The following is a 14,964-nucleotide window of genomic DNA, read 5'->3' as shown; positions in this document are numbered from 1 at the left end:
TATGTACGAAGTTATGCGGATAAGGGCGGATTTTCTCGATCAATCGACGGGTTGAGTTGGTTGGATCTGCTGTAAAGAACGTCGCGGTCGTTGGATCTAAGGTGGTTGGACGGTTGAGATAGCATATCTCGTAATCATAATGAGTCCTGTCACAGCTGATCGGACTTGTGGGCTCTGGCCTCTCCCATTCTTGTTTCCAGTGTTTCTGTTCTATATGAATTTTTAGAAAATACAGAAAATAAGAGTTGGTCAGTTAGTGCATTTTTAATTTCTTTTCTTGGGTGGGTAAATTTCGATATTTTCTTCACATGGGTAAGTTTCTTTTCTTGGTTGTGGGCAAAACATTTTTTTTTCATGGTCTGGGCAATACATTTTCACGTTCATTAAAATCATCTTTGACGAATTGACACACAGACAAACTGAATTGAACGAAATAAATTGCGAACAATTTTTTTTTTTACTACTTCCATCCCAGAAAGATTGTTTAGCCCGCAAAACGAGAACTTAAATAAAATATATTTTCTTAAATTTTTTCGCAAGTTACTCAATATCAATAATTTTTTTAGTTTATGCAAAGAAAAGTCGGGATTTTTATTTTGATAAAGAATACTAGTACTATATTAAATTCTCGTTTGCAGGCTGGACAATCTTTTTCGGAGTGAGTATTTTATTATACACTTTTCCTTAGAAATGTTGTCCATCAAAGTTCTTCAAATAAACTTTCTTGCAGTTTTTGACAAAACTTTTTCAAAGACACAGAATCAAAAGCAAATGCTCACAAATATTAAGTAAAATCTTTTTTCAAAACAACATACAGAACAAAAAATTTTATGTTCTCACACACACATTTATTTATTTATATATTCTTGTTCAATTCATAGAAAATGAAGGGATTTTTTTATTTTTTTTATTTTTTTTGCATTATCCCATTTTTCATATATTTTATTTTCCCTCCTCAAACTGAATATCCAAAGATATCCTTATAAGTCCTTTTGAAAGTCTCAAAGGAAAAAACTAAAAAATAAAATAAAAACAATTAATACTCCTATATATAAGCATGCAAATAAAGAGAATTAATTAAGAAGTAGTGTACCTTGAATCCTTGTCGAATAGTATGTGGTTTTTACTCTGGAAAATTTACTTGTCATGGCAAAAAGGAAGAGGAAAACTATTAGACCCCAACATATGACTACTGCCAAGATTTTGAATTTCTTCCACAACTGAAATTGCGAAGAAGCTAATTCAGGCATAATTGTCGAAGGCTTTATTCAGTACCTCGTGAAAAGCCTATGGGGTCCCCGGGCATTTCTTTTCTGTAATTAGATAGAAACCAAAGGAATTAATCAAGAGTCTAAATATTACTCTAGCATTGGGAAATACTAATAAAATACCTTTTCTTTTCGTCGAGCGGTGGAAGAATACAAGTATAAGAATTACATGACACTAGAAACAACTCCACGATCACAATAAAGCCCAACGGCCCAACCCAACTACTTACCCCATTAGGAGGAGAAACAATTTCACAAATCACCGTAAGACAAACCCAACTATTAGCCCTATTAGGGGGATAAATAATCCCAACAAATACAAATGCCTCCTAGTGAGAAAGAGTCTTGCCCGAAGCTGAAAATCGGCTTTTAAAATTTGATCCAAAAAGCACCTCATTTCTCTGGAATCAGATTTTAGATTCTTTTTCATATCTTCTAGCTAGGAATCCTTAGAATCCCAAATCTGTTGATAATTCGGGTTACAATCTTTCTTTCTTTTTAATAAAAGCTAAAATCTCAATATTCGCTTTTAGAATTTTTTGCAAACACGCACAAAGACATTTAAAAAAAAACACAAAATAATTGAAAGATATATATCTAGCTACAGAGCCTCCTGATGTGTATGGATTCCACGTGCAACTTGAACTAATTTTCCCACAAAGTACCCTATTTCTCCTAGCGAGAGTTATGCAAACTAAAAATTGGAGGTGCAGAAAAGATGACTTACCTGTATGGCCTAGAAAAATCTTTGACAGAGGAGTCCACCCCTTAAACGTGCCTCTGAGAATGATGGATTGAGTTTTGGGGGTTAGATCAAGAAACCCTAAAAGTTGAGGCCATATGGAACAATCCAAAACCATAGTTTGGATCTAGCACAAGGATAAAGTTGGGGGAAAATAAAAAAGAAAAGAAAAGAAAAGAGGGAGACTTCCTAGCTTGTGGGAGGTAAGTGAATGGAGGGGGAAAAATCTTATTAAAGAAAAGCCCCCCTTAACTCCTTAATTTCTGCACACTCTCTACATTTTTATGAACCGTTGTGTGTTAAATTGCATTAATAATCCGCAATTTAATGCATCAGTTTAGTATTGGGAAAAAAAATAATCCTAAACGACAAGAGATGATGTGCTTTTATGACACACACACACACAACGAATAATAAAAAATTATCTTTCAAAGATGAAAAGTTGTTTGACGTGAAATGTGTAATCCTTCTTGAAATTGTGACTAATACAATAGAATGTTTTTCGCTGTGTTTGGGACACAGATTCATGGAGATAAAATGGAAAAGTAAAGGGAAATATGAGATGATACGGGATTGACAAAACTAAATTGATTGTGTATACTATCTGTATTTTTACTTTTCTACGTAGACTCATCACAAAATCGCAATCCAAACACAACCTTAACAAAGTTGACCTACAAACCAAGACAATGTCTAGAGTTATGAAAATTAACAAAATGATGACACTAACCTGAATGGTATTCTATAAGCATAAGCCTATGAGGGTACTGATGCATGGGTCCCTTAATATTGTTGTTGATGCACCTTGCAATTTCTTTGCTACTGTATTATTTCAGTTTGAGTAAACTGTATAGTGAGAGTTTTATAAACACCTCATTCAATGTCTTGGGTTTGTTACCAATGCATTTCATTCAATAATGCAATACTAATATACATGTACAAACTCATTAAATGGGGAGGATCTATTTTCCTTCTTCTTCTTTTTTGGTTAACGAGTAAGATTATATTAATAAAAACTCAGCAACACTTACATGACAGAGTACATTCAAATATCTGGGAGAGAGCCAAACTAATCATCTAACTAATGCAAAACGAGAAAAAATACAAGACAGTCAATATCTTTCACCGCAGCCTATGCATCACGCCTAACGTACATTCTGTCGAAAATGAGATAAAGTGGCGACATATGTGAAAACGTGGACTAGTGTTTTCATTTTTATGAACCAATTTTAGTAAAATTTAAACAAAATCTATGGATTTTTTCAAAGACTTCCCTGGGCTGCTGTCGAGGAAAGGCATACACAATTTACATTTCTCTTCTTAATTTGAGTTTTAGAGGAGTTTGTGTTAACAATTTAAGAAAACATTGGAGTAAGTAAAGGATCTCGTGTTCGAACCTCGCTTCTACATTCACTAATGTCCATTTGGGTATGGCAGTAGTTCTATGTAAGCCTGTGCAAAAAACCTGCCTACCCGACCCGAAGGGTTTCGGGCGGGGCCGAGCATGTGGTTCGGACGGGTACGGGTTCAATTTCTGTAAAAAAATCATATTTCGGTTTGGGTTTCAGGGTGGTGCGTTTCTTACCCGGCCCGACCAAAACCAACCAATCGATAGAGATCAATTCGGTTTTTGATCGGACCCGACCCGTCAAATCAGGTTCGCGGACGGTTCCTACCCCTTTTCGGTTCGGTTTGCGGGCCTAAGATTTTTGGATATGTCGGGTTCGGGTCCGGGGTCAAACCCGACCCGTGCACACCCCTAGTTCTATGTATGTATGTAAGAATAGATTATCGTGTTTGTTAAGTATTAGTATGGAGTCATAATGTTAAACGAGATGTATATGGTATGTCGCATATATTTATCCACTTGAATGCATATTCGAGTTAATTAAGTACGACCCTTTGGTACTAAGTTCCTAAAAACACGAGCCAAGATCTATCAAACATTGCACATACCCAAATCCAATTGATTTACGGTTCGATTCTGTTCGTTTGGAGTCCTAATTCAACCAGTCTTATTACCCAGGGGAAAGTCCATATCTAGCTAACTTGATCCATTTACATCTTTGGTAATTTGTTGTTTTTTATTTTGCCGTACTACTCAATTATACAAATTATACAGAAAACTGATATTTTTACAATTCTGTAGCCAAATAAAAGAACAAATCATTTATAAACTGGATTTCATAAGAGAAATTCAGGCACTATGGAATTGTAATTTAGTACAAGGTAAAAAAAACTTCCCAGTTAAAAAAAAAAAAAGAAGGGAAAAAGAACTTTTGGATATTTTGAGGGGATCCTTCAATTTTTGCGATATTACAATGCTGTGTAAATGACCTTCATGCAACTTGCTAACCCTCTCTTTCCATGAAAACCCTTGCCTTTTCATTTGCTTTCTTCAAGTACCTCCTAAACCTAACAAGATCCAACTTCACATTTTGTTCCACCAAATATATATCCATGATTTCTTTAGACCAACCCTTCCTTTGAAGAGCCAATGGATCCTTTATCACCAAATCATCCTTCCCATACTTCTCCCTCAAGCTAGTCTCCTCCACACCAATCTTATATTCCATGTATTCTAACCCCATGTCGTTTGCCGGCTTCCCAAAGCACGCCCCCGCTATCCACTCCACCCCTATCGGCACTACCTGCACCACCACCGACCCTGGCCGTAGAAACAACAGGTTAGTGAGTGCCGCCCCGTGGACCCCCACCAACACATGACTTGAACTTATCAATTTGTAGATTTCACTCAAAGGAGTCTCAACTTTTGGTTCGAATTCAATGACTTCAAAACCCTCCTCATCTGCCGCATTCCTCAGCTCAGCCTGATTCAATATCACGCGTCCCATGCTAACATTGCTACGGGTTGCTAACACGAAGCGTGGACGGGATCTTGGGGAGTTGGAAATAGGATAGATAGAGGTGGTTGGAGGATGGTTTGATTTCTGGCCATAGGTTTTGTCTAATAATGCATGGAAATGCAGCAAGGTCTGTGAGTTGGGCATTAGTTTGGGTTCTATGGTCATGAACCCATGAGACACTAGGCCCACTATGGCAGAAGGAAAACAATGGGTGGCTGTATCATTATCAATGGTTATAATCCGGTGCTTGCTGAAACTCTGAAGCAAATCTACATACCTCCGAACCCACCAATCACACGAAGTAGAGATCACGAGGACCCGGTCTTCATCCTTGGGGAAGACCGAATTGACGGTGATGAAGAGAGGGATAAGGCCATCATTGAAAGCATGGAAGAAATTTCCTGTGCATAAGTTGGATCCGGTTACACTGAATAATAGGGCCGGGGCGTTATGTCGGACCATGCAACGTGGGCCTATTGGGCCTGAGGTGAGAGTGGCCTCCTTGATTCGGGCCATCGTGGAGGTCTTCCGATTTCGAGGGTCCTTTTCCAGCAAGTTTGTTGGGCCCAAATCATAAAAAGTGATAAGTTTTGGATCCAGCACAGTTGGGCTGTTGATTGAGCAGAGATTATAGCTACCATAAGAGGTGTGGCAATTGATTGGGCTTCTTGGAATTGGGGAGTGAATAGTTGCTGAAGAAGAATGTAATAAGAAAGAAGGATATTGATTAAACATATTAAAATAGAGTTTAAAACTTAATTAAGTATGCTAAAAAAGGTTTTAACTATCAAAATCATAAAATGTGGTTTTTTTTTTTTTTTAAAGAAATTTTTTAAATGACTATGAGAGTGTTGTGCCACTTCACATGTGGCAAATTAAGTGACAACCAAGTGATGAACACACTATACTCCTTACACTAGGTGAGGGTTCAACCCCACCAATTTCATCCCCTTTCTCCTAAATTAGTACGTAGTACTAGTAAAATAAGATTTATATTGTTAAAAAAAAAAAAAATTAACATACAAAACTCCAAAAAAAAAAAAACACCCGGGAGGCCTTGGCCATCCCAGCCCCTTAATGGCTCCGCCATTGATCGGACCTATGGGTTCGTTCAATTTTTTCAATTGTCTTTGTGAAAGAGTCACGGGGAAGTCTATGTGACGCCTATAAGTTGACCACATTTGAATAGCACTTTGATTAGTATATCAATGAGACGTAGACTTTATGCGCACTAATTACATGTGTTGTGCGGAGCCCGACGACATATAATGTAAGAACGCGATGTTACCCAAATGTAGCCACTCATCCTAATATTAGTCTTCCATCGTAAGTTTTAAGCAGCCCTACATTTACTTTTTAAGTTTTCAAATTCTGAAAGGATTAGAGGTACAACTTGGGATTTCCCTACATAAGTTTCTCTAGCACGAACTTTCTTTTCCCTAACAATTCAAACTAAATACTAGAGTTTAAGTCCCATTCAATATGGGTCGGCTACATAAAACTATTTTCTCCATTGCTAATGTTATTAATTACGTACTATCTCACATAGCAAGTGTGTGAGAGAGAGAGAGAGAGAGAGAGGTGGGAAGCCATACCTTCATCACTCCTGGTTTGATTTGCCGGGCGTAGCCTGGAGATTGATGAGAGAGTAAGCAATGGCGAAAAGTCATAAATCCAGATCCAAGGTTTATAAATGAAAATAAGTACGACGAAAACAAAACAGAACATCACAATTTTTGAGTCATATTCATTCATTTTTCTTCACATGATCAGTCACACCAACATTGGAAAATCCAACCCAATGGGAAATTTGACAAGATTTTCCACTGCAAGAAAATATAAACACCGTGAATTAAAATAATCTTGGCCTTCTCATTTGAATTTTTTTTCCGAGCTTTTCACGTGAATTTCGAATTTTGGTTTTTCTACAAGAAGTGTTTACGCTAATTACCTTGGTGCAAAAATAAATTTAAAAAAAATGAACACAAGATCTCGTGAACTGGACAAGAAATTGAACCTTAATTAGAAAAGTATCATAAGAAAGAGAAAATGAGACAGCAAAAACCTATGCAAACGAAAAGAAAAACAAATTACAAGGAACAAGCTAAATTAATTTTAAAAAAAAAGCCAAGAACAACCAACAGAGGCCACAGAAATGTAACTGTGCAATTAATAGGCTCAATTAAGAGAGACATTTATTTTTTTGAGGATCAATCTCAAAGTAATCCATTTTTTTTTTTTTTTATAACTCGGTTTCCTGCTTAATGGGCCTATTAATTTGGAGGACCAACCTCATTGACCCAGGAAACTTAATTAAAATTAAGGCAGACCCTTGTAGTGACTCTTTTTTTTATTATCGGAAAATGCCCAAAGGGTTACAAAGACCCAAAATTCGGACCCTCCATTGAAAAGAAAGATCCTCAACTTTCGGATTATCTATATGGATTGGGTAGGATCTGACCAAGTACAATGAAGCAATACCCGAGGGAAGCAAAATTTCCGCACAGGGAGCAGAAAACTCTACTAAAGGAGATAAACAAGAAAAAACTTAGCTGCTACCTAGGATCGAACTACTTTTTCGTCGGAGTTGGTGCCAAAACACCCTAAAAACATCGCAAACTCAACAAATCTAGCCCTCCTGAGGAGGTTTGGATCGGAGCCGAGGGAGGTGGATTGGGTCCTCCATCACTGTGACCGATGGAGGTTGGATGATGGAGGCAACGGAAGGCATCGAACAAACGAGATCACGAGGTGGAAAGGGGCCAACGAGTTGTGAGAGGGGAGGGGAGGTGGAGGCGGTAGCCCCACCCCCTAGCGGTCCGAAATCTTATGTGTTGAAAAGTGGTGTGCCCCTGTGCGGAGTGCATTTGGGCCATTAGATGATGTGAGCTTTTTATGTTTTAAAATTTTTATGTGATCCAACAGCCAAAAATGCACTCAGTACAGGGTCACACCATTTTTTGGCACAAAAGATCTCGGGCTCTCCCAAGCTGCCGCTCTTTTTTTGGAAGAGATAGGGTTTAGAGAGAGTGTGGCTCACGTAGAAAGAAAGCTGAGCCTCGTAGTAACTGTCCCAACACAAAAACTGATATAAAGCACGTAGGAAGGAGTTGAACACCAGACCAAAGGCTCTATGTGACCCTTGGTTGCCGGGCAAGTACAATTGCACCAACCTTTGGGATTCATAATGACCACCTGCTCAGCTTTTAATGCTCCATTCTAAATTCTTAGTTCTCTTTCTTTTTTTAAAAGTTTCAAAATATTAGTTATATCTCTTAATTTATAATATTTTTTATATTAAATATAGATCTTGTTTGATAGATCTCAATAAGTTCTTTTATACAAAATTTTTAAAATCACTAAAAAGATTATAAATTGTAAGATATAATAAATTGAACACGCACTCCCAAAGAGAACCAACAAATTGGGACGGACGAGGATTCTAAAGTACCAAGATAGAAAAAGAAAAAAAAAATGCAGCCTTTTGCGATTGACACGTGCAGGTCATCCGCAGGTGTCACATTGAATGGCGAAACCCAGTTGTTAACAACTACTGAGGCTCCGTTCCGGAAATCTTCTTAAAAAATAAGTACTTATTTTGTCACTTTTCATTCAAAAATAAGAAGGGTCATTCCACAAAATTCAAATAAAAAGTTCCTTTCACATTTTCAAACTCAAAAATAATGCAAATAAAAAAAAAGTTCAATTTTTTTTGCACCGTATTAAAGATCTCAATAAGATTTATCAAACAAGATCCATAGTGGTAGGAAAATTATTTGCGTAAACACATAATTTTTGAGTTTGAAGTTGCCTTATACAAAAAATAAGACTGTTGCTATAATAATAGGTGCCGGCGGAGGGAAATTGTGCCGGCGGTCACCGGACGGCCGATCCGAGCCGTCCAAAAATTCTATAAAAAAAAACGAGGGGGCCCTCACGGGAATCAATGGCATCCGAAGTGTGTAGGCTGCTTGATCCAAGCACCCCTTTTTCGTGTATATATGATCAAGCACCCTACACGGAAAAGGGGTGCTCGGATCAAGCACTCTACACACCTCGGATGCCGTTGATTCCCGCCCAAGCCCCCTTGTTTTGTTTTTTTAAAATTTTTGGACGGCTCGGATTGGCTGTCCGGTGGTCGGAGACGGCCCGGCGCGGCTGCTGGTATGATTTTCCTCCCCGGCCGGTCGGTACCTATATAAATTCTTTCAAAATAAGTAGCAGCCTTCTTATTTTCAGGAACAAGCCATTTTATTACATAAAAAATAAGTTTTTATTTCGTTTCTGGAACGGGGCCTGATTTTGGAAGAGATAAGATAGTACTGAAAGTTGGTTTGGGAATTAAAGTTGTGATTCCGTGGGTTCAGATAGAGGGAGAGTATGAAGGGATTGTTGAAGACGAATTCTGCTTTTTGCGACTACTCTAAAAATAGATTATGTTTGCGATGTCAAACTTCCGAACGCCAAGTTTAGGAGAGAGAGAGTAAAACTCATCAGTCCCACTTCCATTTCGAGAACCGACTATAAGTAAATGATAGGGAAAAAAAAACTAAAATGGTCCATATAGTTTAGTGTTTGTGTCAACTTGGTTCCTGTAGTTTGAATTGACTTGATTTACACTCTGTAATTTCTATTTTGTTCCAACTTGGTCTAATTACTAACTGCTGTTAGCCTCCGTTAACCGTAGACACAAATGGGTTCATTTTCTAGTGAATTACTGAACTCTTTCTTCTTGAACCTCGCAGACCTAAAGCCTTTTCTTAAAAAGCAAAACAGAGTCACTTTTTTTTAAAATTGGGTTCTCTGGCCTGTATTCTTTTTTCTAAAATACTTGAATTATTCTTTTGATATTCAAGAGGTAACCAGACACATTTAAACTCTATGCCCGGTAGAGATAAGTTTTTTTCTAAACTCCTTTTATGGCCTGAACTATAGCTAGATCTGATTCTCTTTTATCCGGAGATATGTAGGCAGCTTGATGAAAGCTCGGTCCCTTTTGAAAATAAAATCCACTTCATTTTCTAAAATTCAACATTTTTCAAAAATATCCGAACCCCTTTTATAGAACATAAAACTCCTTATTTTTCATTTCTTTTCAAGAACCACGTCGCAATCCATAGGAATCGGATCACTTATTCAGGCCTTAATCTCTCTCACTCCTTCCCCCCGAAAGCGAACGAGACACGTTTCGGTCGAAGGTAAAATCCCGAGTGCGACAAATGGAGAATGGAAGCCGTGAAAAAAAATGGAGAATGGAACAATGAGGCTCTGTGTTTTGGTTCAGAGGTATATTAGGGTAAAGTGAGAATGACAGATTACAATTTTAACCCTAGAAAAGGGGCTCATTCGTATCTGGGGTTAACGGAGTCTAACAACAGTTAGTAATTGGACCAAATTGAAACAAAATAAAAATTACAGAGTGTAAACCGAGCCAATTTAAATTGCAGGGACCAAGTTGACACAAATACTAAACTACAAGGACCATTTCACTAAATAATACTATCAAGGAGACGTCTGCTCTGTCATTTGGCAGTAATTTGCAAGGCCATTTCGACTCCACTTACCTCAATCATTGAATTGGTTTACATTATGGAGCTCGTCGAGTAAAACAACCTCCTAAAATATCAAGTTAATCAGATATCGACTAATAACTAATCGAAACATACCTAATTTCAAAAATAAAAATGAACTGGGCATACTAGATACTTGGAAGAGTCCATTTTTTTCAACATAAACATTCTCCAATCAGATATTATTACTCCATATAAGATAACTTGATTTTTCAATAACTCTAACACACAGTGACACAGATAAACAACACAAATCTTACAAATACTGCTGATTGTCAAAAACAATAAGGATCCACACCTTACTCCAGGATGCATTTCCCTTGTTACCCTCGACTCTCTCTCTCCCCCAAAACCCAAATTCAACTCCCCCAAATCATCTCTCTCTCTCCTAAAACCCATATTCGTCAATCCAAAATCAATTCCCCCAAATCCTCTCCCCCCAACGTGGCCAAGAAGAGATTAGCTAAAATATACATGTATGTGCATAGCTTTATGTACATAGAGATACAAATGGCATAAAGGAGTTCATTACCAGCGAACAAAAGCAAAAGTGAAATTTCCATTTCTCTCGGTTTATAAAATGACAGAGGTTCAAGAAAAAGAAAATAACCCACCCAAAACTAAGTGATTTCAGGAGAAAAGAAAAGAAAATGTTTTGGTTTCTAGCTAAATCACTCGTTTCGATTGACTATTTTGGTGAGAAATTGAGAAAAAAATATAGAAATGAAATGTTTTGACTGGCTTCTCCCTTTTCTCACCCAATCTCACAAAAAATAGTGAGATTTTGTGAGAAATGGCTCCCCTTTATTATCTCACCCTTTCTTACCATCCAAATGGGCTGTGGCAGGTAAAAATTGATTTTTACAACTTAGCAGTTTGATAGAAAAACTTTTTATTCTCTGCAAAGGAACAGCGGGGAAGCTTTTATTATCTGATGGTGAGTCGACTCAGTCAAAGTATAACGTCCCAAATTTTGGAAACATTAAATAGAGTCTGGCTCAATATTACATCATAATCTTAACAAAAGAACTTTTATTCAACAAAACAAGGGGGAACTAGGGTTTCTAGCTACTGCTCTGCTTGTTTCTCCATCCTGGCTAGCTCCTCGGCTCCAAAGGCTTCCAAGGTGTAGAGCTCACTCTGTTCGTCTATAAGGTCTGACACATTATACCGGTGTCGCCACCAATATAATATGTCAGGGTCACCAAAGGTAACACAGTGAGCTACAAAAGCTCAATAGAATATCTTATACTCTCTAACCCTTAACTTACAAACAATTGATCACAAATTCAATGATTTCCACATAGTCCATACATATTCGACAAAGCAGTTAACAATGACACATTCACATTCATTATTCAAACTAACATTGGTGTCCATTATTTTTCGAGTTTCTCCTACGCGACTCCTCGTAGACTGTGTCACCATTTTCCACATTTCATAACCATATCAACATTTCCAAAATCATTTTTAACACACCCAACCTCGGTTCCGCCGTTCCGGTCTCCCGAGTATCCTTACAATGGTTCCGCCGCACCAGGTTCCCATTGGCACACTTTGCATTGGCTCCTCTCTGCGGATGACCAAGCCACACTCCCAACCTCAGTTCTGCCATTCCGGTTTCCTGAGTATCCTCAAAATGGTTCCACCACACCGGGTTTCCATTGGCACACAAAACACACACTACACAATGGGCTACCATGTTCGGCCACATTGCGGTTTTCAAAATATTTCACTTTTTCAAAACACGCCTTCACACCCTAGGTGTCATGTTTCTAATTTTCTCGATTTTCGTGTCACGTTTTCATGCATAGACTCCGCGGTAAGGCTTTTCACATACATAATCATAAATCGTTCATTGTAATCTTGAAACTAAACTAGCAAGATCATCTAACTTTATATTATTCTATCATGCTCATATCCATCATAAGATCAACATACGAATACTTCTAAATGATAAAGTCTTATCTTTTGAAAACCATTCTTTCTTTCTTTGTGGGAATTTCAAAACAACACATGTTTATTAGAGTAAGAGTTGACTATTCCAACATGCTCATACTTCCATTAGCAAAAATAAGTTATTAACTATCATGCATTTCCAAACATTATAAGTGATAGATAACCATATATATGAAGAATCTACTGATACTTTCAACATACGGTTCTACGTTATACGTTGAGTTTAGTGGACAAGGGACTCTACGTTATACTTGGAGTTGGTGGACAAAGGGACTCTACCTTTCTTCTTGGCGGTGGTTGATGACTACGGAAAGTAAGTAGGTGTTTGGGTGGAGTAACTTCTTACGGTGAGCTTCCGGGAGCTTCGAAAGAAAATGGTTTCTCTTGAAACTAGTTTGTGACTATAACTACTCTACTTTATGGATCGAAAATGTGGTTTGGGGATGAGTTTCTTGAAGAACACAAGAAGAGCTTCAAGAACAAAGAAAACTAAGCAAGAACAAGTAAGAACACAAGCTTTCTTAGAGAGAGAAGTTGGAGGATGAAGGTGTGAGTTGAATAGTGAATGGGAGGGTGCTACATACAGCAAAAACTTGAGCTCTCTCACTCCCTCTCTTGGCCGGCCCTCTCTCTCTCTCTCCCATTCTCCCATGGATTTGTTCCATTGACTTGTCATTTCAAGCCTTTAATCAAGATTCTAGCCTTTCCTCACTTGTCAATCCAATTTTAGGCCAAATCCTAGGTTATTATGAAGGGTTTATGGCTTGTCTTGTCCTAGAAAGAGTTTACTTGTAAGGAAGAACAAAATCATGGGCTAGGTTTATGGCTAAAGTAGCCTAGAATGGGTTGGCATGTCATAAATAGACTTAAGGCTATAAGGTAACTTGTGTAAGTGAACAAAAACACACCACACACTCCACCTCTTGCCCTATCTCTCGGCCTCCCTCTCTCTCTCTCCCTCTCGGCTTCTCTCTCTCCCCCTTTTCTCTCTTTCTCTCTCCTCTTGTACTACACACACACACACACACACACACACATATATATATATATATATCTACATATATGGTTATCTATGAGTAAAAATAAATAGTTTTAGGTCTAGGTAGTCTTAAGTCTATTTGGAAGAGAAAAAGTCATGGGGAGTTTTCAAGTGACTACTCAATGGAGGAAATTTTTTTAGAAAGTGTATCTATGCATGCATAGGCTCATCTAGGCATGCTAACATAGCTTATGAAGTACATATATACATATATATGAGTATATATGTGTGTCTATGAAAGTAACTCTAGGATAATTAGGTTTTAAGGCTATACCTTAGGTTTGCATGCATGACATGCATAAAGATGGCCACATTTGGAAGCAACATGATGGCTATGACTTGTCTAGTCAAAGTTATACATATATATATTGGCAAGTCAAATGGCCAATAACCAAGGGATAATAATTCCCTTAGCATTTATTAACCAATGGTTAAAAAGGTAAATGATGGTAGGTATGAGCTTGAATGACCATTCATGGGGTATAATGATTACCCCTAAAGGTCTAAGGGTTCAATTAGGTTTGGGAGGGGTTCATAAGGTTAAAAAGGTCCAATTAGGGTTAGGAAAATGTAATTAGGTGAATTGGTAGTAAGGTTCCTCCAATTAATCGGTTGGAAACTAACTTTACTAGTCATGTAGGGCTTTTAATCAAGAAATGAAATTTAAAAGACTAAAATCTAATTATGATGGATTATAGAAATTAAAAAGGAATATTAAAAGTAATATTAAGTAATTAAAAAGAAATTCCGATAAATAAATAAAATTTTTATTCATTAAAAATTCCGAGTCGTTACACGGAGAGTCAGGCCCGTTTGGACAGATCGAGGTCAAGGTATGCGTGGGAAAAAGAGAAAAATAGAGAAATTGGGGAAGGTGATTTAGAAGAGAGGTTCTCGTTTTTTGGGTTTATCGTTTATTTGGTTTCACAGTTTAGATTATCTTCATGGGGTATAGAATGGTGGGAGAGATGGACGATTGGGGGATAATCACCGATTTTGGGTTGAAAGAAGTGTTTTGGGAGAGAGAGAGAGAGAGAGGGTAATGAGGGAAATCCATCCTGGAATAGACAGGTCCCTCTTTTTTTTGACACATCATCAATATGTATGAGATCTGTGTGGTTTATCTGTGGCTAGACTTCTTGTTGATTTTTAGTTGGTTGGATCTCTTCGACAAGCTCTCCAATTTGAATGATTCCAATTATTGAATAAAACCCAAAATAGAGTTAAAAATTGACCGGACACCACATTCTAATCCATTAGGTCATTTCAGTAAAAAAAAAAAAGAAGGGAAAATGACGGTCCATGATGTATTTTGATAATTAATACCCACCATAGACATGTTGAGAATATTTGTTAATGCTAAAAATGTCATTGGCAGGTATTATTATCAAAACACATCCTTAGGCCATCCACAGCGGTATAATCAAAAAAGAATAACCAAAAGTTGACACATCAGCTTTTGATTATTCACTTAAGAGGTTGCTAAGCTTAACAATGTTAAGCTATTGTTAAGTTTCAC

At 37.5% G+C, this 14,964-nt stretch overlaps 1 protein-coding gene and 1 long non-coding RNA gene across 2 annotated transcripts; both read right to left on the bottom strand.

Annotated features, from left to right (window-relative positions):
* Positions 1-28: 28 nt before the first annotated feature.
* On the bottom strand, positions 29-2,205 carry LOC131310974 (uncharacterized). The gene is made up of 3 exons (XR_009195356.1): positions 1,996-2,205; positions 1,094-1,313; positions 29-210 (listed from the first exon to the last, which is right to left on the bottom strand). It is a non-coding gene; the product is annotated as an uncharacterized LOC131310974 (long non-coding RNA).
* Positions 2,206-4,339: 2,134 nt separating this feature from the next.
* On the bottom strand, positions 4,340-6,866 carry LOC131311572 (xylan glycosyltransferase MUCI21-like). Its single transcript, XM_058339065.1, has 2 exons — positions 6,473-6,866; positions 4,340-5,569 (listed from the first exon to the last, which is right to left on the bottom strand). The coding sequence occupies exons 1-2, from the start codon at positions 6,630-6,632 to the stop codon at positions 4,362-4,364; spliced, it is 1,368 nt and encodes a 455-aa protein (XP_058195048.1). The 5' UTR covers positions 6,633-6,866; the 3' UTR covers positions 4,340-4,361.
* Positions 6,867-14,964: the final 8,098 nt, after the last annotated feature.

This window comes from Rhododendron vialii, chromosome 12a (assembly GCF_030253575.1).
Source record: "Rhododendron vialii isolate Sample 1 chromosome 12a, ASM3025357v1".
Classification (NCBI taxonomy): domain Eukaryota; kingdom Viridiplantae; phylum Streptophyta; class Magnoliopsida; order Ericales; family Ericaceae; genus Rhododendron; species Rhododendron vialii.
The sequence above is the reverse complement of the archived record's forward strand: the minus strand, read 5'-3'. Positions and strand labels throughout refer to the sequence as shown.

Excerpts from the sequence above, each read along its gene's own strand:
- LOC131311572 (XM_058339065.1), bottom strand. The coding sequence starts at position 6,632 with ATGAATGAATATGACTCAAAAATTGTGATGTTCTGTTTTGTTTTCGTC. Across the intron at positions 5,570-6,472 it reads TCAAACCAGGAGTGATGAAG|CAACTATTCACTCCCCAATT; the intron begins GTATGGCTTCCC and ends ATTCTTCTTCAG.